Genomic DNA, 27,695 nt, shown 5'->3' on the forward strand with positions numbered 1-27,695 from the left:
TACCTTCAAAGTAGACTGTTCCTCTCCCCCAATCTTAATTAAGATAAATGAAGGTTGAAATTTTCTGCAGATTCAGCTCAAGCCCTAGGTTTCACTTACACACAAGAACAATGCTAAAAGTTAATCAATATAGCAACATTATAGCTTGGTTCAAGAGCAGTTGATAGAGACAGCTGGTAGAATCAACTTTATTTACAGAATGTTACTGGGAAAGTGTCAAGTTAAAAAAGTATGAAAACAATCTTACAAGGACAAGCTGGTGATTGCATGTTTTACACAGATTGTTTTAGGAACAACCACTAGAAGTATGGGTGACCCCCAACAGATTCCACACTGGAAGTTTCAGCTTGCTATTTCTGTACAACATTGTCTCTGCTAGACTGAAACAAACCCACCACAGCATGCTGGCAATTGTTAAGAATATAGTCAAGTGATTTTTTTTTTTTTCCTGCTGCTGGTTTTGCATTCAGTGAGACCTAAGAAAGAGCAAGTCCGTGAGAATTCTGGTTTTGCTTTCACTTTTTTTAAAAGCACAATGGCCTAAGCTAGATAGAGGACATGACAGCAGTACTAGACTCAACACAAGTGATAAAGTGAGGTGAGGAACCATGCAGTAGAAGGATGGAAGAGAACACTTAACTGTTCAGGAAAGTGAAACAGGCTTAAAAGGAACACAGTATTTTAAAACCAAATATACACAGTAAGATCACAAAACCACCCCATCCTCCCCCTTTCAAGCCACAGAACAGGACTCTGAAGGCAAGTTTCACAGTAACTGCATCAGCAGATGCACACTAGGTTGAGGACAGTTCTCGGGACTCCCTTCACATAAACAGAACTGAAGGCAGCATAGAACGTACCACAGCTATCACTGAGGAGTTGAAGGGTGAGGATTCAAAGGCTCCATTTTGATGACCTTCAGTAACAGGTTTGAAAGATTAAAATAACGAAAACACTGCAGCTAAACAAGGACCAGCACCAGCCCTCTTGAAAGAACTATGACCAGTCTCTGCCTATGGCAGACCAAAGAGGTGGCTTTATCATTACTGTACCAGGTCCCATCCTCAAGGATGTTCGAAGACTAAATTCTCTCACGTGGTGGCAAGAGTCATACACACAAGGAATCAGACTGTTGTTATACAGACAGCAAGATGTGGGCTTTTTACTTTGACACTTTAGCTACACTGAGTGCACAGTACGTGACAGAAGAATGTGAGAGGGAGACCTACAGGAGATGAGCAGCAAGAAAAGGCAAAGCAACTTTATCCTGTTCACTCACACTTGGGATATGCAACTTTAATCTTAAAGAAAGTCCCACACGTACAATGGAGAAAGATCCAAACCATAGGCACAACTAAAGCTCAACTGTTATCAGCTACTCTTATGTACAGCTGTATAGATTCAAAAAGGCTATTCTATGTGTATATGTACAAAAGATTGTTTATACACAAGTCTGTACACAAGGGTCTATACATTTAGTTTTCTGCAGGAAGAATCCATAGCTGCTACCTCTACACTAGAGAATATCAGCACTTCATTCACATATCTTACAAAAACAAAAAAAATAGACACTTCCAGGATTAAACTGGCTTTGTCTTGCATCTAAATTTCTTCAGGCTTCACTATTCAAGCCATAATGGATCCTTTAGTCTTGATGCAGACATGAGACCAGGACAGGTGCCATGTGCTTTAGTCTCTCAAAAAGAAATTTTGCACAGAGTGCTAAAAATAAAAGCCCCAAAAAACAAACAGAGGTGAAGTCCTGACTATGGACATTATTATCCAGTCTAAAGAATCACAAGTGTTCCACCCAGTGGTCACTGTTCACTGCCGGTATTCCAGTTCATCTACGCTGATGACTTTGGATGGCATGGAAGGGAGAGGCTGCTGCAAGACATCTGAACCAAACCATTTTGCCAGGCCAATGGGAGAGCCACTTCTCTGGCTGGGGCGATGGTCAAGCTGTGTGTGCCCGTGAGATAATCCAGTCCGAGGCAGCACATTTTGAGGGGTTGTTTGTGCACCAGCGGGTGATCCCTGTGCTCCAGTGCCTGCGAAATGTAGAGCTATTAGAGGTGGAGCAATATGTTGAGCCAACATTGAGATTTGCCCTAGAGCAATCACCTGATAAGGCATGTGAGCTGAATGTGGCTTTTCCTCATTCTATTAGCCCTGGGAAATCCAGGCCCCACATGTTTGTTCTCTTGCTAGTACTCCCATAAACCGCCTGACACCGCCAGTTCTGGACACATTCGGGTTTTAACTGGAAGACCAGCATCAAACAGCATTTTGAGACAGGTGGGTGGCCTCTCGTCCAGCGAGGACTGCACACACGCTGCAAAAGGCAGTTCTGTTGATAGCAACATACACCTCCAAACTGAATGCTTCACTTGGACTTTCTTCTGGTGTAAGAGCCTGCAGTGGCCAAAACTGCTCTGATACCCCACAAGATTAGTGATTATGAATATCTAAATTACCAAAATAGCTTCCTGTTAACACAGTATACTGAAACAGGCCAACAAGCATAGTACCTGGAGCAGGCTAGTCAAGGTTCTGAAATTCACACTCTTGTTTTACATTTTAGCCTACCTGATCGTTGTAGCTGCTGTTGCATCATCGCTAGCTGCAAAGGTGTTCCAGAGCGTGGATTTAAGATGTGATGGCTTGCTGTTGGAAGCGGATAAAAAGGTTGGCCAAGGATGGGAGCAGATATTCCCTGCAAGTGAGACAGGTCCACTCCAGGAGGAAGCATACCTGTTGAATAAGAGTGAGGAAACTTCTTAACTGATAAGCATAAGGAACTTAAAGCCAAACATTTCTATATTTAGATGGGTTGGAATTTATTGCCTCTTTTTAAAGATAAGTTTTAATGTAATAAATATTACCAGTAACAAGTATCGATTTGTGCTGTTCCTAACACAAAAGTCACTCTTACAGAGAACATGCATTAACTTAAGGGAAAAAAAGTATAGATTACCTGCTTGGAGCAGAGGAAGATGTTGTGGATGAACCCCCTGTGCCAGCATTCTCTGGACCAATCCTGGATGCAGTTGATGAGCAGGTCGCACAATTGGTACATGGGGAACAAGGGGTACTTGATGAACAGGACGAAGAAAAGGGCCTCCTGGTACTGGGGAGGCCATTGTAGGAGTCTTTCTACCAGTTGATTTAGGCCTGTAGTCTTGCTCTTTGGTGCAACGATTTGCTTGGGTAAGAGGTGTGGAACATGCAGAGCGTTGCAGTGCAGGTAGTTTGGTACCTAAGGTGGGCAAAGTTTCTTGATCTGCATTCTCCACAGAACTAGACAGTAGGTTATCTGTAGCTAGAATTGAATACAACTATTATAGTCCACCGCTAGAGATTACACCTAAGGAAAATTAAAGCTAATGACTGGATTTGATAGCTAGATCCCAGGACTAGCTGAACTTAAGCACCTGTCTTTCCTGGACGCTTTTGACCAAATTATTTCAAGAGAGAGAGTATGTTCCACAGAAATCCCTTGTCAGCAAGCTTAAACTAGGTCAGAATCAGCAGTAACTCTACCTTTAATTCTTATTCTTCCTCTTTGTTACAAGTTTTGAACTGGCAGCATGAATGAGTCAATCCCAAAGGTGACAGGAGGTACAGGGGATCCTCCCTAGACAATATTATAATTTGGAGTTGTGCCAGAAATGTAGACCAAAGTGGTTTTTTAGTTTAGTTGTGTCTGGGGGTTAGCAGCAGCCTTCCACATCCGACATCTTCTTAACAAGATTTGGAACACCAAAGCACCTCAAGAAGCTATTTCCACAGCCCACCTAGATCAGTTAGACAAGGCCTAAAATATCTTAGAATCATCTGCTACCAGTTGAGGCAGCAGTAATAATTGGAGTGCTAAAAGGAAAAAAAGTCAGTTGTATAACAGGAACTTCAAGTACCTCTGCAGTTACCAGTATCGAAGGACAATGTCACAGCCATTAGGCATGTTAGTCTTACTGGGTCAGGCAACTGGTATAGAGCATTTCCTTTCAATAGCCACTTACATCAGTTAGGGTGGCAAAATGCTTCCTTGATCTGCTACACTTAAGAGAGCTTAATTGGTCTCAGCTTTGATTGTTCAGTTGAGATGTCTCAGAGGGCTCCGAGTTGCTTGTATTCAATTACTGGTGTAGAGAGATATGGAAGCATGACCATTAATATGCTTGTTCATCAAGACCAGATGCAAACAGGTTTGGTCCAGGCCTCTTAGTGTTACTATTGCTCACAAACTGACAGATAAAGAAAAAATTGATTTTAAACCCAACACTGCTGGAAGACTGCACTTGGAAATGTATCCTCTCCACAGCTCTAACCCTTTCTCTCATTATAGGCTCACTTCTACACCCTCATCTCCATGAATCGGGAATGTCTACAGTTAGCCTGGGCATATTATGTGCTGAAGCTCTTTGACTGTATTCCAGATCTTTTGTGTGTGTTATTTTAGAGCCATTACAATACCTTCATTTGGCCTCTGATTTTCATCTTTACCATCACCAACTTTCATTTTCCCAGAAACTGGCTCCTCTTTGCTTTTCTCCTTGCTCTCATACATCTTGCGAATCACCGAGGTAGGTGTAAAAGAAGGAGACAGCTGCAGAGAACATAGTAAGCAGTAATACCTTACTCAGTGCTCATTAACTAGGCCACACTATCTTAGTAGTGGGTGGACACCAACTCTAGCACATCCTTTCCATTTAAAGCTCTTTTCAATCAGCCACTGCGTGCCCATGATTTTGCTTCACCTCGTTTCATAGCTTTATTCTATAGTTTAAGCACTTCTCTTTAGCTTTTGCAGAAGTCCAATACCTTTATTAAAATCAGCACATGTTTTTAAAGTCAAATGTACCTTAACAGACTTGAAACAAAATAGATGAGCTGTACTTTAAATTACAGCCATTTCCTCTTTGCTATTGGCTCAGGACAGCAGCTCAACAGGAGTTCCTACATAGCTGCCTTACCTGTATTAACTCAGGGCTGGTGAATCTGCAGCTCATTTCTGTTTTTCCCCCAAAGTTACAAAACATCTGTGGAAGCCCCCCATTTGGTATACAAAAGAACTTGTTTGATTTAGCAGCTATAGTCTGTTAGTCCTGAGCTGCAAGCAAGTACTTGACTGATTAATTGGAAGATTTAGATCAAAGCAACATTCTACATAGTACTGAAGGCAGTGAGGCAACAGCTTCGTTTTGAAATTTTGTTTATTTTCAAAGTGGCCCTGAAGCTCCTAGGTAATATTTCAACTTACTGACACTTAGGTCAGTCACTTCATACCCAAAGACCAGTGTTCTCTAAAGTGGCTAACGGCTTTCAGCACTTGTCTGCTGAAAACTTAAGTAGCAAAATATTAGGGCCTGAGTTTTCATAGTTATCTTCCTTTGGTTTCAGAAGACCAGTTCAAGGTAATATTAATGGTGCTTCTTCAGTTTTAGATAAGATAAGGCTGTTTTCCAAAGTGAAGACATTCATTTAAGTATGAAGTGTAATTCATTCTTGTATCACGTGGCCACCTGTATAACATGAACATGATTAACTTCTCTGTGGCCTCCCTTTCTCCCAGTGATTACAATTGCTATTATTTAGATACTGCAGACACTTTTACAGCTTTTCCTACAATCACTATATATTAGGTACTGACCATGCTAGTAATGGATGCTGTAGGGGCTGGAGAAGGTGCATTCCCTCTGTGTCCTGGTGCAGGCGATTTAGTCACTCGCTGCTGCCTGTTAACAGACAGGAAGTTAGTGAGAAGCAGCTCTAACTCTTGGCACAGAATGAAAGGCAGGATTGCCAAGAACCAGTAAAAGCTTGAGTGACTAGTACTAATATCTAGTGAAAGACAATACTCACATTAAAAATCAGTTGACAGCGTACCCCTTAAATCTGCAGTCAGATGCTCACCTGTTTCTGTAGCCGTCTCTGCTTTTGTCCATCTGTGGTTTACCAAAGCCATGCTGATAGAAGTTGGCTGCCTGTACAGCTAAGTCATGGGGTAAGGCTAGTCCCTCCAGTGCAGCTTGCTGTATTTCCAAGGGACTCATCTGAAGCAGAGTTGTATAAGAAACACACAAATCAAAGCTTGTATTTGGTTGGTTTTTTTTTTTCAGATACTGAAGATTTACTGCTACAGCTATGTCTTCCCAAAGTGTCTGCCCACTAACAGCCACCTGTTTTACTGACAGACAATAGAAGTTTCAAAAAGTCTTGTACTTGAAGTACTCTAAGATGGGTCCAATTGCAATGAGGTTTTGAGACTGTACTAAAAATCACACTTTGCATCCTCACACTCAGAGTGAACTTGATTAAGCACAGAGATCTGAATGCAACAGCTAAGGATGTGTTCCCATAAGTTAGTTCTAGACCACATAATATAAAGAGATGAATACACATTAAGCAAAAAGCATTTCGTCTAACCTGTGCAGCAACTGGACTCATGGGCTTCCTTACCCCTGGAAATGGATCACCAAGCAACTGCTGAGAACCTTGTCCAAAACCTAAAGAACATTTAACAGTTGTATTTGAAAATACTAACAGTTTCTTTCAACAAATACAATACACCTCTCCAAGTTAAACAATTCTACATGAATGAAGGATTCCCAGTGAAGACTCCCAGCTCATCCCTTAAGTCTATGCAGAGCTATGTCTCTTCCTTGTCACTAGGCTAGAGCGCTACAGGGAGGCTACTGGTAGTGTTTTGCAACACAAACGGCAAAGTAGTCCCTGAAAATTTGCTTCTTATACAATAGCTGAGCACATCACTGCACATCAGAATTTACTGTGAGATCTAGTTGATCCAGACATCTACATTTTTTGGAGATTAACATCAGAGACTAGTAAAACAAGACAGCATCTTGCACTCAAGAGGCAGACACCGACCTAGCTGCCCACCAAGTGCCAGGAAGTTTTTATTATTCTGTAAAGCACTCCTTAAAACAAACACAAGTAATGAAAAACACCCCCGTGTTTTGAAACCGGTCTCACCAATGGGTGAAGATATTCTATGGCGCAGGTAATCTGCGGAAGCAGCTCGAGTTGGAAACACAGGTGGAATAGGGGGAGAAGGTGCTCTCTGTGTCAGCAAAGAGGCTGCAGGTTCCAAGCCACCCATCAGGCCACTTAAGACATTTGATGAAGCAGGTCTGGTAATGGGTGGACCAAGAAGTTCCTAAGGATAAGTAATGAAAGAATGTTCAGAATATGATCAATTCATAGAAATGAGCTCATTTTACTGCACTACAGGTTACACTATTTGTAGCAAGTTAAAGAGACAAGGTGGACTTGTGCAACAAGACTCACCAATTCTGGATTGGCCTTAGAAGTAGGCACTTAGCCAGGTTTTTCATTTTCAGGTTGGAATCATGGGAAATAGCATGACAAGATACATTTCTAACTAAACTAAACTAGTGACTAAGTTCTCTTTCCTCTCCATAGTCATGTCTGACTGCTGATCCCCTAATTGCCTTAAACATCTTATTTTCAAGTAATTCTTGTTTTCCCATTGGGGATATGCTTTTAAGTACTTCCCCCCCACTCCCATAAGAAGTACCTGCAGAATATTCTTTGATAGAGGCTGGCCTGGCATCTCTGGAGGTGACATTAAGTGGCTCTCAAGGCTCTGCTAAAGAAACAAAAACTTTGTAAATTAGATGTAGATACAAGCAGCAGCAAACTCATTAAGAGACAACCCTCACTTGTCTCAGTGTCAGAAATAATTTCATCTGTTCTGTTAGAACCATAGTTTATGCATCAGCCAAGTAAAATTCCAACGAAGTGAAGGGCTGAGGTGACTCAAAGGTCTTCCCTAGCTAGGAAAATACTAGTGCTAGATTACATACAGGTAGCTCAGTGTGCCTTACTGAAGTCTAAGATATGAGTTTATATAATTGTGTGAACTGGAGATGAAACATTGGGCCAAGCGGTCAAGTGAAAATACGCAAACTGAAAAGTGTTCGTATACTAGAGAAATTATTTAAAATATTCTTCTATGCATCAAAATTACACGTCAATGCAAAGAGACAGCAGACAGCCAGAAGCGAAAGTCTTTATTTAAGTGTGAAATTGGTCTGCAAATTCTTCACAGAGCAAATTGATGTTCTTCACTATCTTTTAGTGAAGTGGGATGAGGCTAAAAGTCCTTGGGTATAGTTTGGCAGGAAAGATGCTTGCTTTAGACTTACTCAGTTTTTAGAAGTGTTTTATGGTGCCAGAAGTAGTTATTGATAGCTTCTGGGTCAAGCATACAATTTGGGCAGTTAGTGGCAAGATGAAATTTCATACCAAGATCTCTCCCAGTCTAAAGCTTAGTATTATCTGTTGTTTAATATTAATCTTTTAGCTAACAAATCTATAATTTTGTCTTCATACAAATAATTTTAAAATCAAAGTTTTTTGTGCACTGATATACCTCTGTTAAAACAAAAGTCACTAAAGCAAGACATCTGAGCTTCAGGTAAGTGTTAGCTGTACCCATACTACAAGCGTTTTAGCAGAGATGACTTAGCAGCACTAAGACAACTGTCAAACTAACACTAGGTGAGTCTTCCATAAAGAGCGGACTGATCATGTCTGTTATATAGACAGTACCTTTTCTACAGATGTATTTGTTTTTATTAAATAAGGTTCAGACAGGATGAGTTCAAGTGTAGGAGAATCTTAGTCACTAATCAAAGCATCCTCTATAGTAGGATAGATATAGATATAGAAGATCCAGCTTTTTCATCATACAATATCTTTTTGGGGGCAAGTACTTGTAGTCTTCCAGTCCAGATATTAATCAGTTGGCTTAGATATTCACATAGGTCCACTTTTAAGGTGTCCATTATTAGACTTCTCACATAGTATTAAGAGTTTTGGAGAAACTTAACATGAAATCAACCCTGTGAACTCTGAACTGAAAAAAGCCCCACTTTTAATTACTTAGGCTAGGAAAAAATGACCAAAGCACTTCCCTTACCTTTCCCTCCAAGCAACAATATTCTAAATGTAAGCCTATATTTATTACCATGCTGCTGTATCCAGTCATGACTCACACGTTATCAGAAGGGTCACAAGTTCATAACCCATGTTTTAACACAGCTCAGAAGAGCCAGGCGTCTGCTACTTACATTGACTTTGAGCTGCGAAGGCAGAGTCCCACTTGCTTTCATGCTGCTGACTAGTTTGTTAAATGCAGTCATATCTCCATCTTTCTTGATCTGTCTGGAGCCAGTGACATTCAACGCTTCCTCCATTTGCTCAGCCATAAATGGAGTAGCAATTTTCCCCTCCTGATCCACTTTCAGGCCTTTTAGCCCAGCTTCAACTTCTTCCACTGAAAGTACCACTCCTGAATGTGCTGAGAAATACAGAAGAAATACTGGTAAACCATGGTTCTCTGTTTACAAGTGAGTTAATTCTTGTGCAGGTGTTGAATACAACTTGTTTGAAAAAAGGAACAGCCAAAAACTTATCTTCTGATATTCATACTATCTGTCAAGCCACGTCTGACTTGTGTTTATGCTGATATTCTAAATATCTAAATTAGGAGTATCGCCATGCACAACTACAGGCATGTAAGACTCAACAAGAACTTGTTTAGGTTTTAACAGATAAGTTCTCACTGGCTTTCGTTTACCCTGCAAGACATGTTGTTACTACATTTTACAGCTTCACCTGCTTTTAATAGAGAATATTAATTTGACAACTGAGTTCATTCTTCTTCAGTTAGGAAAAGTTCCATTTATCTTAAACTCCAAGGGACCAGATGGTCTTACAATCACAGTGTAAGCAATGTCAACTTGTCTGAAGCTATAAGTAGAGAGAATACATACCTGGAAAACTTATATACTTTGGAGACTCACTTACACACTTAAGTTTGGTGTGCATAAAGTTTGAAGTAGATTTTTTGCTCAGAAATTAAAGCCACCATAGAAAGATTTCACTGGCATAACCAGAATAAAGTACAAGTGTTATTAAGCTGCACTTTTCCCTCTGTATGCATATATAAATATCTATCAGTGCCTGACATGACATCAAGGCTAGACATGCTTTATGGACCAGCTAACACACATCACAAGGTATGACACCTTAAGAGAAAAGGCAGAAGAGACAGGAGCATGCCATGGGTTGCTGTAGCAGATGTTGGCCCAAAGAAATAAGATTTACTGGAAATTTGGGCAAGAAGGTGGAGAAAAGAAACAACGATGCAGACATGCAGTATGGAACATGAGGAAAAATATGATGCTGGTGGAGAGGAATTGAACTGAAAACTCCCCAATACTTGAAGAACTGTACAGCAATTTATGGGAATACAGAACCCACATCAGGTACTTTTGAGTGAATGGAAGCTTCCCCACAATTTTTTGTTCCTTCATCCTTGGTTTGTGAGGATCAAAGTTTAAAAAGCTTTTAGTAGGAAAGTCAGACTAAGCAGAACACAGAAAAGAATTGTAGTTCTATTTAAGTCAAATTAAGAAAAAGTTCTCCATATGTTAGCCGACAGTCCCTACTCCCAGACTGGATGCTTAAGAATATCTGCAGTGCTTGGATGCTTTCCTTCCTAGCTACTTCACAGAAATTACTTTTTGTTCAGTCCAGTTTGCATGGCAATACATGCTGCTTGCCAAAGAGAAACCAATTCATAATTAGACCTTGAGATTTCAAAGAACACATGCATTTTGTAGCCTCCATGCATGCTATGGGCCCAAACATGCAAATCCCTACCTTGGAGGTGCTCTTGAACATTAAAGTCAGCCCTGAACTCTGCTTAGAACAGCTGATGCCAGCAAAAGTGAATTCTAACAGACTAAGTTCCCAGGAATCCTGTGATTCTAGCCAAGTTAGCATATCCAAGACAAATCTGTTCCTATGCTGTAGCTCTATGTTAACCATTTAATTAATGCACTGAACAGTGAGCACAGACCACTGTGCTTCAAGTGCTAGCAACAGTCTTGAGAAGTTCAAGTTTACAGTATGCACTTGAAAAAACTGACATCCTCAAGCCACTGTTCATCTTTTTAGGAACTGATACTTAATGGATCAGTGTGATCCATTATAGATGCTTGCAAGAATGACTTACACTAAGTTTTTGGTAAAGCCAGAGTGTAAATGCCACCGTTTCAGAGCTGACATTACCAGTCTCCAGTATGAAAAACTTAATGTAAATGCCATGGACGAAGCTGGGAACTCAGGTCAAGACTTGCACCACCTTAACTTATGATTATTACTGGCCAGTAAAGTGGTCTGATAGAATCCTGATGTCATCCTGTGATTAGGATGAAAAGAATCAGTGATGATATTGACACAACTGAGATCTGTCGAATGTTGGGTTTTCAGGAGCGTCAGTAAACCTACAATACTTCCTACTCCTGGACTTGGCAGTTGATGTTTCCAGAATACCAAGCCTCTTGCCTTGAGATACTGCATCACAAGAACTCAACAATATCTGAAGAGGCACTTACTGCTCTCTCTAAGCTTTTCCTTGTTGGCTGAAAGACTTGAGAGAAGAGGTTTTAAGTCCACTTTGGCTTTCTGTAGCATTTCTAGGATGTCCACTTTGTTTTCAGAGTGGTCTTCCAATGGAATGGGAGCAAAGTAGTTTCCAGAGTTCTGGCCAGGGGAGAGAATGGCTTGCTCTAGACCTGAAACAGCAAAACCAGGAGCACTGCGACATCAGTTTACCAACCCAATGTCTCAAGATGAACATACACTGGTAACCAACTTCAATATGTCACTGAAAAGTTATGCCTCACACCCCTTGCCCAAGATCAGCTGGAAAGTCATCAGGAAGCATGACAAGAACATTTATAAAAAAAGAGAACTTATAGCTGCTTAGTCTAAGAGCTTCCAAAAGAATGACAGGTGCTTAAACTGTGGGAGAATTCACTACCCTAAAGCTTTATCTGCCACGTTCTTATTGAATGAGTAGGAAGGAATATGGAAGGAGGCTACCTGACCCTACGTTGTTCTGTGGTCTTACCTGCTAGCCTCTCCAGTTCCTCATGTGGTGTAGATCTCAAGCTGCTTGACCGACTTCCAGAACGACTAGGATTAGAAAACCACCTGCTGAACCTGCTGGCAGACACTGAACCTTCCCCCAGCACATCCTCTATCATCTAGATGTAGGGGGCAGGAAAAAAAGATAATCTTAACAGAAGCATGAACAGCAACATCTTTGAGAAGCTTTACTGTGCAACCAAGATGCTTCTACTACAGAGAACTAGATGCTGCTCCCAGAGTTTAGAAGCTTTAAACTGCTTTTTTCCTTCCAATATGGCAGCATTTGTGTAGTCAGTTAGCATAACTCATCATACATCTTATTCATACCAAATATTTGTTCAGGGTAAAACTGTAACTGAAACAGCATAATCAGAGCATCCAAAGACCATTAAAATTTTAAAGCGGATGTGCCAAAAAAGTTAGAAGCATTTGCCACAAGAATTAAAACAAACTCTAACCACTAGTAATTCTGACAGTCAGATGGCTCAGGGCTGGTCCCTGTCACTGTACAGAAGGAGCACGCTGATGCGTTGGGTTTTCTGCAATCATGACTCAATGCCATTCCAGACTGGCCAAGGATAGTGCCTAGAATGAAGTACAAAGACCACTCCTTGACTTGGGAGCATCCCACTAGGGCTGGGGGAGAAGGCCACTAGCTAAAGGCTGCTTGCTTGCACTTCACATGCTGAACCACTCTGGCAGTAAGAGGAGGGTTGTGTTCAAGTCAGTGGAGTCTGCGTCATCAGCGAAGTACTGGCAGCTACTGCCTTCTCCCTCCAGGCAGAGCTGAGGTCACTAAGCAGTACTTCATAGAGTCAGCCTGTCAGAAGTCACTACAGTTTATAGGAACTGTTTAGTTCTTCGCTAATCATTCCAAATATTTAAAAAACAGCACATTATAAAATGTAACTGAAACTAAAGCTCTTCCTATCTTGCAAGATAGCATCCAGTAAAAAGCCTGCTCAATAGGCACAGATGCAGTTTCACCATGCAGCACATTTACTTTTAGACAAAAGAAAGAACAGCTTCCTTCTGCCAGAGAAGCTGTTTTCTCTGAAATAAGGGGCACTCAACACTATTTACAACAGCAAAACCAAGTCAGTATTGATCCATTTGGTTTTGAGTGTTTGAGTCTTACACGTTGAAGAATTATGACAGTTATGTCAGGAAGTGTACAAATCTACTCTAACACTTGTCACAGACATATCATCAAACCAGAAAAATAATATTAGGATATGCTCTGGCTAGTTTGAAACCTCACTTTTTTGACAAATTATAACATCTGCCCACTAAAGTTCCATCAGCAGATATTTTATGACTTGGGACTCCTTTTGAAAGAAGTTACCATCTTGCAGATATGCTGAAAATCAGAATGTCAAGTCTAAAAACACATCATTTACATCTTCTATATGGAGAACAAGCTCTCCACTTGGTATTTGTTAAATTACTGTCACCATATGCTGAATCTTTTTTAATACAAGGAGCTTTTCCACATTAAAGACTAGGCCAGGACTATTTTTTTAAACCTTAACATTTCTAAACTGTATATCAGATCTGTTTCTTCGCTGTCAGAACACGATTTTTATTTTTTTTATACACATTTACTTTTCTACAACACTAAACCTTCTTCTCCCCTCAAATTCTATCAGTTATACCATTTACAATAATCAAGAACAGCTTTTCTTCCTAGTGATGGAGAGGTCAGAGTAGAAACATCAGCAGTTTATGAATTAGGCCCATGCTTAGTACTTATTGGACCTGCTTACCCCTTCTTGTGATGAAGGGGAAAAAGCATGCTAAGATACAGACCAGTTACAACTTTCAGACTAAAAACAGTGACCACCACCCATCCACTATTACCTCTAGAGATCAGATATCCAAGAACTGCACACAACCAACAGAAGTACCAGAATCCCCATCAAATCATGGCTGCAGGTAAAAATCTACTACTGGAAGAAACTTGTGGTGCAAGTGTCATTTTTTTTTTCTGCATAGTCTTGTTACTGGCTCCTAGGTATCAGTAGCATCCCACATATGACTTGGGCTACACAGAGTATCTACTAGTCACATCAATAACAGTGTTTAACACGCTTTTGACTGAATTAGTAGGCTATGTTTTTCCAGCTTAGTAATAGTCCTAAGTAATGAATTAACCACTATAGAGAGGTTTAAGTAATCAAGATTCAAACCCTCTCAGACATACACCCTTTCAGCCACGTTACTGATATTGATAACAATGCAACTATATCTCAGAGTATTCATCAGGTGCCTCCAGGCTTACTGCCTTCCAGGAAGCTTGCACAAAACATCCATTTGCTGTGATTCCCAGGCTATGCTGCCAAAGGTTGCTTTCAGCTATACTAAGTTTGTACAGTGGATCTTCTCTGAACATATCTGTAATACTTCCAAAGAAGATCCATCCAGGATGCTGATTTTTAGTCTTCACGTAATGATCAAAAGAAAGGAAAAATAATCAGCTAGTTTGACTCATACACTTTCTTTTGAGATCAAGCCAGTCCCAGGGATAACACTTTAGAAGTAACATCCTACGTCTCCAAAGCTAAATCTCTGTAAATTCATCTTAGAGTTACACACCGTATAAAGCAACTTTCACAAAGCAAGAAGCTTTAGCTTTCACTGAATGCAGCAGCAGCAGCAATGCTTCTCATGAATACAGTCAGCCTTAGAAAAACCCAAACACCTCACCGAAGCCAGGCCAGGAACACTTTTATCCAAGTTAAAGAACTCATTGAAGTCAAACTCTCCTGGAGCTGGTTCTTGTAAAACAGGTTCCCTAGGAACTTCTTGATCAGCTGGCGTTTCATTGGCAAGGACAGTTTGCACTTCATCCTCTTCTGCCACTCCACCGTTGCATTCTATCCCTTAAAAAGAAAATCAAGTGATTGCTGAGACTTGACTATTTCCTGGGGGAACAGTGCCTAACAGTCAATGCATTTGCCTAGGAATTAGAAGCATAGGCCCAAAGTAATCTAGCCACCTCTGTGACAGTTCATCAGTTTTATTATGCTGGCTGGAGTCTGCCGCAACAGAAAGTAGCACCCACTAGAACTCCTAGCATGTAATTAAAACTGCTTCAAGAAAATAAGAACTGCCATTGAATCATGAGTAAACAACTGCATCCCAATCAACCCAGGCAGCACACAGAACAGATGTTAGGTCACACCAAGTGGATACAGCTGTTAAAGTTAACAGCGGCTGCTGTTTTTCCATCAAGAATCCTTTGGCAGCTCCTGCCTTCTTCCTAGGTGCCCCAGAGAACAGACTCTCTGAAAGCTGGTACTTGACATGAGTTCTTAATATTGCCAACATATGACAAACATTGCTCCTACTGCTCCAGCAGGAGCAAAGCACATGTCATTTTAAAGACTCAACAAGCTTGCATGGGTGCAGCAAAAAAGTTGTGACATGACTACAAACCTATTAGGCTTGAAACTGTACTATGTTTTATTCAAGTGAATTCACAACTAAACTTGAAGAGTTCAGGTTTATGCTGTTCACCTGTGGAATTTCTAGCATTAAGAAGTCATCTTCTCTCTTGCCTCAGAAGTTTATACTACAGCTTTTGCAGTGGTAATAATTGTAGAGTTGAAGTCCAATGACTGCAGACAAATTCAGATAGTCTTCAAATTCAGCTTAAAGCCATATTACTGGCAGCTGTATGTCAAACTCAGTGTTCCCAATGTTAGTATTACTATAAGGAAAAAATGTTTCAAGTACCTCAGAGCATTAGCTTAGTTGAAACCAAGCCTTCGGCACCCAGCAGGATATAAAAATGGACAAGACACTTTTAATAACCTACAGAATCCTGGTATCATTCAACATCCATACAAGGTTTTTTCCCCAGCCTCTCAGTCCTGCCTTTCTTTCAGAAAAATAGTATTTTATCTCTTAAAGGTATTTGCCATATGAAAGATCAATCATGGGCCTTACATTTTGTGCTTCAGGATGACCAAAAGCTATGCAAGTTTGAAATAAAGGCTGGTAAACTGCATTACTCTGTCATCATCACCTCTATACCCAGCAATATGTGACCCTAGCAGACAAACAAAGCTTTTGTCAAATTTGCCATTACCTTCTTTTAGTGAGGCCGTACGTCGTCTTGTACGTTTTCTTCCTTTGTGATCTTCCTCCAAAATTTTATCATCAAAGCCTGTGAGCTCAATGGTTTCAGACTGACTTGTAGGACCAGCGGAGAACCACTCAGGTTCCTCTTCAGTGTAAGAGTCATTCCTCCTTCGCTCCCCAAAGACACGTTTGCTGTCACCAAATTCCCTCTGGAGTAGGACATTAAAAACATTAACCATAAAATACTGTTTCATAAGCTTTCCCCCTGACCTCCAAAGCAAATGACAACCTTTTCACAAGTTCTAGTTTTGTGTTTTGTTTTGGGTTTTTTGTTGTTTGGGGTTTTTTTGGGTTTTGTTTTTTTAAGGTTTATATGCACACTCTGCATGCTCAGCCAGTTTTTAAATTTTAAGCTTCACAGTTGAATTTCTGCTTCATTACACAGAAGGCTATTGGTCTGCAAGTGCCTGTATAAACTCAGTTTTGTATCCTAAAGAGGTAGTCTACTCGTTCCTCCTTTTTAAACAAAAAAAAAAAAATGCATGAAAGCATGGAAAGCACTTTGTCTGCCAAGGTTAAAGACAACACTCACTGACAATTGCTAGGTCAAGAACTACAAATTAACTATTGGACTTCTCAATATCTTTCTCTTAAGTCTACCACAAGCAACATTTGTAAGATACACAGTATTAGATGCATCCCAGTTGAGCTGTCTGAAGGATTGAAAACTAAGTTTTTGAAGCACTGAGTGCTCACCCTTTACACCATAAGGGTGCTTTTAAGAAGAAATGGCTTACTTGCCCAAAACACTTAACTGCTGTATGCAATTAACCTGCCCCTGCTGCTTTTAGCGCAAAGCATTCAAAAACTCTGATTTAATATGCAATCAGGAAAAGAAAGAACAAACCCTGAAGCGTTTATCTTTGTAGTCCCTCTCACGATCCCGGTCTCTTGCATCTCTAGAATCACGTATGTCTTTTTCACCACCCCTGTGGTCTTTATCAAAGTTACGAGAAGAGATAATTCTTCCACTGCCAATCCTACGGCCACCAATAACACGGACACCATCATTCTCTTTTTCTAGTGGGCTCCCTGCTCGACGTGAGCTAATTGCCGCAGTTACATGACAGCCACCTCCAAAGCTTCGCCTCTGTGGACTTAAGACTACATCCAAGTCATCTTCTTTCACTCGTTCTCTTGGATCTACAAGCAAAGACCACACAAAAAGCACTGAATTTAACGTATTGGTAAATACAAGCTAGTTATCTGTACAACAGCCTTCTGTTCCATAGCCTTGCTGCTATCCCAGAGCTTTTTGAAGGAAAACACTCACAAATCATTTTTGCAAAGCTAATCTAGCTGAGACCACAGGAAGTGCAGAGGAAAAGAGGAAATTAAATTTACAGTTGGATATTGAGGAATCATTGCAGTCTCCTAGGAAGTACCCGCTCTCCAACTATAGACCTTTTAAGTACTCAGTCTTGAATTGTAAGGAATTATCCTCTGCACTTGCATTATTACATATGTAGTTACTATTATATAGCAAGAATAGTAGGATATAACAACTGACTGCTACCTAAATTTGTTCTTAGCTAAGTTACCCAAATACCAGAAAGAGACTACAGTCAGAGGAACCACGATTTCCTTCAGTCAAACAAATTTCAGAGAGACTTTGTTTAGTCTAATTTTATTATCCCAAAGGAAAGGTTTTACCAACAGCCTATGTTCAGTTTTGAGTCCTGTGCTATAAGAACACACTTACCTACTATCCTACGCATAAGAGAAGTCCGATCTGAATCCAAATCCTTTTTAAAGCTTTCCACTGGTGACGTTCTTCCTGAACTTGGATATAAAGATGCATGCCACTTCTCTGGATCCCAGACACCATCACTATGAAAACAAAATTGCAGGATTTTTTGCTACTTGTAGTCTAATAAGTAATTCATAGTACCGCTGCTGAAAACCTAGAATTCACTCACTAGCAATCTGCACAAGTGAAATGTCTTTTGTACCCAACTTGTAAACCTTTGCCTTACTATACTTCATTACCTCATACATGGTATTCCAGATCCCTTCTGTAACAGCAAGGAGGTGTAATACCCAGTATCAGATTATAAAAGGGACAATGTATGGACATGTTGTTCCACTAGTTATTGGTGAAATTTGCCTGGCACACTGAAACATAGCTCAAAGTAGATCATATGCCGCTGCCCTTAAGCGTTCAAAAAGTTTTACCTCAATCTCATACTTACTTGTACAATAAATTAATCTGAATAGTAAAGATACTGCTGCTTAGCAAACTTACAAACACAAGCCAAGAACACTCGTGCCTTCATTCTTACATGAGCTACACTGTCAACATGGGAGAGTAATCCATCAAGCAAGTCAGCTTGTTGCAACATGACCTAGTCTGTGCTATACAGCCACCTATATTCTTGGTAGTTTTTCCTGCAAGCCTGTAAGACTTGTGTTGCGTGAAGTTATTTTCTGCTGGATCTCATGTTATAATCTTTGTTCAAAGCATAAAATGTCTAACTAGAGCATTAAGCCTCTACTAGCAGATTTGTATTTCTGAGAACAGTCATACACTACACTCTTGGAGCATGCAAATCTTCCATCAACATAAGTGCACTTTATTAATTTAAACTTTTATTTTGAAATAGTTTGTGTAATCAATAGAATACCTGTCATATTTTTCAGAAAGACAAGAAGGTCTCTGCTTAGAGTAGGGACGCTCTTTAATATCCAGCAGTTCCTCCTAGAAAAAGCAAGAAATTAGTTCCAGTTCTCACACAGATAAGAGTAAAAGTAACCCAAAATATCTGTTCCAGACTGCCTGTTCAATTTAGTGTTTTGACAATGCAAGTTTCCCAGTATGTTTCATTTTCCTGTGAAATACTATAGTGACAAGTTGACATTAGACAACAAGTTTATTTTTCAGTTCTTCTAGCAGTGGCCAGTGAGCAAACACTTATTTGAAGCACTAAGGCTTACCAGGTCAGGTTCAGTCCTCATTAACACTTCAAAGGCTGTTCACATCATACCTGTTTACCTACTGGCTTCCCTGGACCATTCAACTTATAAGCAGACAGGCATCATTGATACTGGAGCTAGTCAGTTCAAGATGGAATCAAAATCACTGTTTAATGCTATGTAAGAGTCAGCAGGTAGAAGCAGCATTACCACAACACCAGTTACTAATGTAGATCTAGAAATTCCAGACAAGCTTGCCATTTCCGACCATCACCAATTCCAAGGTATCTAAGTGTATGTTTGTTATACAATTATCCACTCTACCCAACACCAAAACAATGCTGAATGATTACTTCACTTTTCCCACTTTTTACGGCCTTCAAATACAGTCCTTACTCTACTATTTCACACCCCAAGCAGACAGTCATTTGAGGCAGAAATAAGTCAGTCTACAGCCTCACTGCAGTCTGCTAGATTTAAAAATCATTATTAATGGTGTGATCATCAGCACTTTGAAACATCATTAACTTGGCTGCAGTCAAGATGCGCATTTCTAATTAAACTTATTCATTCTCCCTAGATTACCTTTCTTCAATCTGCCTCACTCCCAACTGTACTGAATTGATTCAGAGCTGTGCAGAAATCAGTGGGCAGCTGGAAGGATAAAGAAAGCCTAACAGCAGACATCACACATCAGCCAAACTGAAGAAGGAAAACTCTACCTTTTTCCCAAGAATACAGTATCCTCTAGAGCTTTTATATTATCCCCATGTGATTAAAATCAGTTCATAAGCTATGCAAGCTTGATACTTGAAAGTTTCCAGATGGCAGCTTGGTAGCCAGACAAAACCTTAATGTGCATACACATACATATCCAAGCATCACCCTGTACTAGCCTTCAGCAAAAAGGGAGGGAGACTGGCCTCTGCCCGCAGCTTCCCAAAACAAACCTTGATCTATGAGGAATATCAGTGCTGTAATGCTATCGTAAGTCTGATGCAGATATCAGAAGTATTAACTGCACTGTCCATCACCAGACATGAAATCGTCTGTTTTGTTGGCCACGAGAGGGAGTCCAGAGACTCTCAGTCAGATCCTATTGCAATTCTTCCATTGAAGTGAGGAAAATTTGAACTGTTTCTTGGCTTTCACTCATTAGCTGTCCACCCTTGGAGCAACAGCTTCCAAAGAACTAGAAAAGGCACAGCTTGGACTATATAACACTCTCATAATAGAGGAGATTAACACTGGCACTTCCAGAGTGTGTTTTTGGGGTTGTGTGGTAGGGTTTTTTTAATTCACACACTAGTACTTTTAAGTGGGTGGGGGAAAAGCATGTTTATCTGTTAAACAGGTTTATTTGAACAGTTTAGAAAGATTAATAGTTCATATTCATTTACTACTGGTAGGAAAACAATTGGCTCATACTATGAAAGGAAATCAGTCCCTTTCTAAATGAGCGGCACATGTCCCCAAACAGTGTTCCTCCAATCTCTAATTAGCAGGAAAATGGATCATGTGAAAAATGCCTTACAATGCTGATTACATGAGCACCTTAAACCAGCTATATTTAAGATGCTACTTGTAAAAAAACATATTATGCAAGATATTTTAACACAGATTGATTTCTGGTGTTTCTTGACTTTAGACTCCTTGGAAACCAACAGATAAACAAGACTAGATGTCTTCTGGCACTAGTTCTGCAACTTTATCCTGATCAGAAACTATAAGTACTGAATTAACAAAACTGAAGCTACAAATTCATCAGTTTCAGCATACTGCTACCACCAGCACTAGCTGAATACTGCCTAAAAAAGCAAGCAGAATTTGAAGCTGCATTCAGTTACTACTCAAGAGGATCTGGGCAAGACTGAACAAGTATAGATACCACTTTTTCAGCAGCAGTTAAAGACAGCTCCTCTCCTTCACTTTACAGTTAATCCAACAACAAGGTCTGAACCATAGTATACTTTACATCTTAGAAAGTTAAGTGCACTTATTTTCTAAGAAGTTAGAGAGAATTAGAAAGCCATACTACTCCCATGTAAGTTTTGCCAGTCCTGAAGTACTTGGTTTATTGTTTATGTCTAGTTAAAATAGGCTAGACCTACTATCTCAAAAGAACAGAGTCGCCATGATAATTTTTTTTTCTTTTAAAAAACAACCTACTAGGAACCTAACAGTTCAGAATTCCTCAAGTAAGATAACACAGTCAGCAACAGTACACTGTCTCACCCTGTTACACACTTCAGGCCATTTGTTGTAAAGTATCTTAATAGATTTCCACAAAGCAGTGACCAGCTGTTCCCACAGCTTGCAGCGATGGGAAAATCAGCCACCATTAAAGACTCTCTCTAAAAGCATGTTTCAGCAGTGGTACCAAAACCCCGAATAAGATTTGAACCTTAAACCCCACAGCATATCAAATTCACTTAGTATCGAAAGAATCTTTATTTGCAAGTTATTTAGTTATCGTTCTTCCACTCATGCATATATTTAGGTATCACAGCTAAACAAAAGCACCTGCATTAAAGTTTTAACACTAAGCATTGGTGGGAGTTGTTAAGTTCTTAGGCTTCCAGCAGCCAAATATGAGCAATTCCAAGAATACAAAATGCATCTTGGTAAACACGTTAAAGCTCCTGATAAAATCTGGTGTGCTGTATGTTCCAAGGAAGTAGCACCTACTATAAGAAAATATTTTGGTCAACTTCTTAAAGGAACATTGCTGGAAGTAGAACTAGAACTATCAAGCCCAAGTGCTTGAGGAAGCTGGTAGAACAACATACTTCAGTCTCCACCATAATCTCTCTAGCACATGCTGTGAGGTGCTCAGATATTAAAATAAGGTGGTGGGAATCAAAGGTATATCAAGGACAGGACTGCACAGCTACACGACATTTAATAAGTTGCTCATTTCAAACCATCTTGCAAATCCTAATCCAGGCAAAGTCTTCTCAGCCTTCACTTCACTGCTTCCCTCTCACAGAAGCCTCCACCTCCCAACTCTACTTCTGTGACCAATAGCTCCAAGCCGAACTTTAAGGGGAAAGGGAAGAGAGCTAACCTTTGTGTAACGATGTGGGTATTTTGTTGCAATTCTGTTCAACTCCAGGAAAGCGTCACCATTTTCAGTTTCAGTTATGCCTCCTCTTTTATCCATGATTACTTCAAAGCCTTTGATCACGGACCTAATTAAAACAAACCCAAGCCATCAGATTTCGAGACATACATTTCTAGCGGATGCATTTTCCTCCCAGCCTAAGACTATTTAGTCCTTAGATACACGAGATGAGGCGCACATTCCCTAACAGTGCCTTTTTTCTACCTGTAGCTTCCCCCCCGCTCCGGCCAAGCAGCTCTCGCCGAAACACTGAGCCCTCTCCCGCAGCCCCGCCAGACCTGCCCCACGCCCCGGGACCGGAGCCCAGCCCCTAAGCAGCTTTAGCACAACAAAGATCCCTCCGTGGGCACGACCGGGAGAGAAGGTGGCGAGCGTGAGGGCCGGGGGGAGCGAGGCCGCCGGGACACACGCACCACACACCGCCCCCCCCCGCGGCGTCCGGAGGAGACGGGCGCCACTCGCGTGGCGGCGGGGGCAGCGTGGCCCAGGCCCCGTCCCAAAGCACCGGAGCCGAGGGGGGAGAACGGCGGCGGGGCAGGTGACTCAGCGGATCCTCACCTGCGCCGGCGGCCCCGCCACCGCCGCCCCGGCCCTGCACCCAGGCGGTCGTACTCACCGCGCCGGCGGCGGGTCTCCCGACGGCGCTCCGCTCCGCTGAAGGCCTTACCGCCGCCCGCGGCGTTTCCTACTCCCGGCCACCGGCTCCGCTTCGCCCCTGCCCGCCCCCCCCCGGCGGCGCCCTGCGCCGCGCTCGCCCCCCGTAGGCGCCACACGCGCACCGGGCCGGCGCCGTCCCCCGCCCGCCTCCGCTCGCGCGGCTCCGGCCCCCTCCGCGCTGGCTCGCGCGCCCTCTCCCTATTCGCCCGACTCTGTCTCTCCTCAGCCGCCGTAACCGGGGCCTTCCGCTACCCACCCCGCACCCATTTAATGGCCCGCGCGCAGGCGCGGCGGCGGGCGCGCGCACCGGGGCTCCCCCGCGCGGCGCCTGACTGGGAAAGGTCGGGCGGCGGCGGCGGGGCCGCGCTCCCCCGCTGCTTGGCGGCGCGTCCCCGCCGCGGGTTTGCCCGCCGAACCGTCGTCTCACCTTGCGAGCGCTGCGGTGGGTGAGGAACGGCTCGGGGCGCCGCGAGGGCCCGCAGGCACTCTCGGCGGGCAGCCCTGCGGGGGAGGCGGCCGCCGGGAGCAGCGGCGGCGGGACGTGGTGCGCGCCATGTGCCGGGCGCGGGGCACCGGGCGGCGGCGGGGCCGGGGCCCATCCCTCGGCGGGCAGGGGACGCGCCGCAGGGCCGCGGCTGCGGGGAAGGCGCGGGGCGGCAGAAGGGCGGGAAGCGGCGGGCCGAGCGCGGCCCCCTCAGCGCCGCGGGCCGAGCCCGACACCGGCGGCGATGGCGGGCGGCGCGGCTGACGGCTTCCTTAGCGCGTTCGTCGGGCTCTCCCCCCCTCCTCGTACCACACGTTTGCACGGAGCATTTTACGGGCTCAGGGAAGTCTCCCCGTCAGCGCCCGCCTACAGCCCGGCGCCTTCGTGTTCCCGCCGTGCGGGGCCCGACCCGCGGGAGGCTGAGGGGAGCTCTGACAGGGCCCCCCCGCCGCCCGAGCGTGGCGGCAGCGGTGCTGAGGTACCAGCAGGAGCGTAAGCCTAAAATCCCGGTGCCCCACACACGCTGCCCTGGCAGGTTGTATATCCTTTAAAACACCCTTTATCAGTCTTCTGTCAAAAGTGAAATTCGGCGTTTCCACGAGGCAGCAGGGTGTAAACTCGGGTAGTGAGCAGAGTAGCTTATTTGGAGGCACCCACCACATCCTTTAGTTGTTCTAATAAGGAGCAGAAATTGATTTCAACATCAGTTTAAGGAAATTATTTAGTGACAAGCTCGCTTGCTCCGTTTGCCTGTGGCACTGCTGGGGAGCGGTGTCCCCAGCACCCGCATCCCTGCTGCAGCACAGAAAGGCCACAGAGGCCCCGGTTTTCCAAATACCTCGGTGGAGAGGTCTGTGTTGGAGCAAGGAAGAACTTGCAGGACCTGGTGAATAAAACGTTTTCTTCCCTGATCTCTAGCGAAGTTGAGTACCAGTATTAAAAACTGGTTACCCGTGGAATGAAACAAACATTTGTCATTTTTTTTCGTAAATGGCAAAGTGCTGTATTATAAAAGATAGCATTGTAACTGTTAGGAAGTTACTCCTAGCGAGTCTGTTTTTCAAACAAATACACGGTGAGACTCGAAAGCCACCAGTGGGCCGGGAGCCTCCAGCTGAGGGAGATGCTGTAGGTGCTGAGCGGGCCTGAGCGCTGTGGCCCGCTATTGCGAGTTGAAATACTATTTTCTGGGTTCCTAAAGGCACGTCTTTTGTATGACAGTGGTTACTGGACACAGCAGAAAAGCCCGGTGGCACAGAAATGGCAAAATACGTGTTTTCCGCCACCCACAGTGCAGCGCGGGCAGCAGCTCAGTGCCGTGGCACACTTGGCCGCTCTCCCGCTGCTCGGGCCCGCGGTTTACGCCTCAAGTCGGTCACGATTTGTCCTGGCCCCTACCGGCGCGGGGCCGCGCTCCTCCGCGCCGCCGGGGGGCGCTGCGGCGGCACCGCCGAGGGGGGGGGGGCGAGCGGCGCTCCGGCCCCTCTCTGAGGTGGTGGGCGGGGCTGATGCCGGTCCCGCTGTGGGGGCGGGCAGGGAGTTCCGCGGGGCTGGGCCTCCCCGGCTCCTCCCGCCACCCCCCGGGGCTGCCGCTCGCCCCCCGTGGAGGCGGGTTGTGAAGCAGCCGGCGCTGTGCAGGCGTTGCCGGAGCGGGGGTGTCTCGGTTAGGGAGGGCAGAGCGCCCGGGCTCCCGCTGCTGCCCGCCGGCTGCCGTGTGGCGCCACCCCGAGCCTCCTGGGGTGCCGGTGTCCCGTGGGGCGCTGCCTTTGCCCAGCCGTTACCGCAGCCGGCCGGTCCCGAGGGGGAGGCTGTGCCGCTTTGGCTGCGGGTCCTGGCGTTTTCAGGGGGGCGGTAGGACCCGCGCGTTGGGGGGCTCGGGCGGCAGCACCGCGGCCACGGCCTCCCGCGCCTCGGGGCGGGGCTCTAGAGCAGCGTCGTGTGGTTCTGGAGTGTGTCCATAAACACAAAACGCGTTCGGATTGTAATTCTCTGCCGAAAGAAATGTCGCAGGCAAACTCTGATTGACTGCAGTAAGGTTTTGTTTGTGGTTGGGTTTTTTTTTTTTTTTTTGTTACACCTTAAACCTTGCTTATAGAAAGGTCCACTCAGGATCTCACACTTACAAGGAGATTGCTGGTTGTAAGTCCAGGTGCTTTCACAGAGTCTTACTCTCCCTAAGACCTGGGGCAGGTGGAAGGTTCAGTGCATATGGAAGTTCTCCCTGGATGAAATTCATTGTTGTCTTCATTTCTGTGTGCTTGTGAAGGGAGAGGAGCTTAGTAGTTTAAAAAAAAAAAAAAAAAGTGAAAAGGAGTCAGTCTGATTAGGTACTGATTTTGTCACCCTTGATTATTAATTTATTTCTAAATAGGGCAACAATAATTTAGGGTAATCTTTTTATAGCATCTTCCTAGCATGGCTAGGCACGCTTGCTGTTTTAGGATCCAAATGGTTATGGCTTTATTACTAATGGATTATGTCAGCACAGTATCCTTCAGGTCATCAAGACTGAGTGTACAGACACATGCTTTTCATGTTAAACATCTAGAATTGCATTGTACTACTTGTATGCATGTCGAGTGAGTGGAATTCCTGTCACTGTTAAGATACAGACTGCATTTAGCATAGATCCTTTTAATGGATTCATCACAAGTAACAGGAACCAATTTATGCTTTGTCCAAAGCCAGTGTACAACACTGCAGCGCAGAGAGTGCGTTTGTTTACTGCACACTTGGAACTGTAGCAAAATGGAGAAATTCAGAAGCAGGTAAGCAATAATAAGATGCTACATTGTTAAAGATGTCAGCTGTATATATTTTTTTTTAGTTATGGGATCTTAGGCATTCCATGGGACAGAAAAAAGTTGAGTTATTCTCATGACAGCTTATTCTCTCGAATGTTATTAACCAGAAGGTGTTTCTCTTAAAAACAAAAAACAACACACACCCCACCCCCAAACCCATCATGAAACACAACTTTATGTGGGTTTACATTATCATAACATTCAAATATAAAAATGATGTTCTTGAGGTAGTTGACTGGAACATATTATATTTGGATATAGTTGTTGGCCCAACCACAGATTTATTCGGTGGTGTTAGTCGCTTCTCTTATTCTTCCCATGCTTTTATTTTCTAACTTCACAAGGGAGACATGATCCTTCTTTGAGTTCTTTTTTTTGTGGTTACTTGCCACAAATTCTCATAGACAGGGACTGTCATCACTAAATATGTGTAGCACGTATTGTAAAGTGTTGCAAATTTAGGAATAATCTGTTAAAAATTACTTATGTTGGAAAATCATTAAGTATTCACATGCCTTAGACTTTAATACAAAACTTTTACACCTTCTACCCGAGCTTGATTTTCTGACTACTTTGTGTTACATTGTCATTGCCTACAGTCAGACCAGGTTTACCTTTGGAGCAGATTAGATGGTTTTAAAGGGGATTGGGCCTAATAGATGTGTATAGGAACTTGTGCTGAAAGCTATTTTGCATGAATTTAAAAGTGCCTGAAACTCTGTTCTTCAAAAGTGCATACAGTTGCCTTAACTGCACATCTTGACATGAACAGAATTCTTTCATCTGCCAGATGGTCCCCATGTCTGTCAGAATACATTCAAATAATATTTTATAGAAGAACAAGAATTTACTTCTCTCACAAAATATATGTCTTGTTTTCTTCCATTAGCTTTGTTTTAGCTCTTAACAGCTTGTTGGAACAAGCCAAAAATACTGTATTTCCTCCTATGAGGTGGGGGTTTTTGGTGTGTGTGCATTTGGGTTTTGGTTTTGTTGTTCCCCCCTGCCCCAGTGATCTGTTGTTAATACTGTGAGTGGTTATTCAACTGAACTCCTGAAACTTACTACTATGGATTGTTCCAGTAACTTGGTGAAATCAACATTTTTTTCTGGCCGCAGCCATGTTTTTCCTAGCTCAATTCAGGTGATTATTAGGGTCAGTCTTCAGACTATCCTCTTCTGTTGTCTGTTAGGGAGTTCAAGAATGTGTTTGTGGTTCTAATGTGCAAATTTTCAGGGTGGTGGCAGTATTTGTTTTGGGAAAGAAGCTTTAATACAACTGGTTCAGCAAGTTTTATCTGGTTAGATTTTTTTATCGTTCTTGTTTTCAGAAAATCACTGAAATACAAAATACTTAGAATTCATAAAAACATACTAGTTATTTTTCAGATTAGAAGTACATGTGAAAGTAAACTGTATGATGGAAAAATATGCCTAATTTTGTTTTTTTAATGATGAATGTGTAAAAACAGGAAGGGATTTTTAGTTTTTTTAAAGACTAAACACATTTAATTAAAATATGAACAAAACTAGGAGAGAGTTCCTTGTAAAAGAACTGTGTATGTAAGTGCATTTC

The 27,695-nt window shown here is 42.9% G+C and overlaps 2 protein-coding genes across 17 annotated transcripts in view; one reads left to right on the plus strand and one right to left on the minus strand.

Annotated features, from left to right (window-relative positions):
• Positions 1 to 172: 172 nt before the first annotated feature.
• EIF4ENIF1 (eukaryotic translation initiation factor 4E nuclear import factor 1) lies at positions 173 to 22,890 on the minus strand. 5 transcript variants are annotated; one of them, XM_074886858.1, is made up of 19 exons: positions 22,791 to 22,890; positions 22,118 to 22,241; positions 18,762 to 18,835; positions 17,840 to 17,967; positions 16,985 to 17,280; positions 16,085 to 16,286; positions 14,698 to 14,873; positions 11,972 to 12,107; positions 11,454 to 11,633; positions 9,120 to 9,349; positions 7,562 to 7,630; positions 6,997 to 7,180; positions 6,430 to 6,509; positions 5,917 to 6,056; positions 5,654 to 5,738; positions 4,477 to 4,609; positions 2,978 to 3,322; positions 2,590 to 2,754; positions 173 to 2,051 (listed from the first exon to the last, which is right to left on the minus strand). In XM_074886858.1, exons 2-19 carry the CDS (start codon positions 22,211 to 22,213, stop codon positions 1,825 to 1,827), a joined length of 2,946 nt encoding a protein of 981 aa, XP_074742959.1. In that variant the 5' UTR covers positions 22,214 to 22,241; positions 22,791 to 22,890; the 3' UTR covers positions 173 to 1,824. The 5 variants fall into 5 exon arrangements, with proteins under 5 accessions (XP_074742959.1, XP_074742960.1, XP_074742957.1 ...); XM_074886859.1 differs by having other exon boundaries at positions 2,978 to 3,259; positions 7,562 to 7,633; XM_074886856.1 differs by having other exon boundaries at positions 7,562 to 7,633.
• Positions 22,891 to 23,203: 313 nt separating this feature from the next.
• Positions 23,204 to 27,695, plus strand: part of SFI1 (SFI1 centrin binding protein) — a 37,664-nt gene continuing 33,172 nt past the window's right edge. For 3 of the 12 annotated variants that reach the window (XR_012631300.1, XM_074887225.1, XM_074887226.1), the window contains exon 1: positions 24,850 to 26,083. Coding sequence is in view for 11 of the 12 variants with exons in the window: in XM_074887225.1 (XP_074743326.1) it covers positions 25,953 to 26,083 (131 nt within the window). In the remaining variant the exon portion in view is untranslated. Of the gene's footprint in view, positions 23,274 to 23,358; positions 23,376 to 24,849; positions 26,084 to 27,695 lie in introns of those variants that run through there. The other 9 variants (XM_074887215.1, XM_074887214.1, XM_074887216.1 and 6 more) reach the window with 7 other exon arrangements.

The sequence above is a fragment of the Strix uralensis genome, chromosome 17, assembly GCF_047716275.1.
Source record: "Strix uralensis isolate ZFMK-TIS-50842 chromosome 17, bStrUra1, whole genome shotgun sequence".
NCBI lineage: Eukaryota > Metazoa > Chordata > Aves > Strigiformes > Strigidae > Strix > Strix uralensis.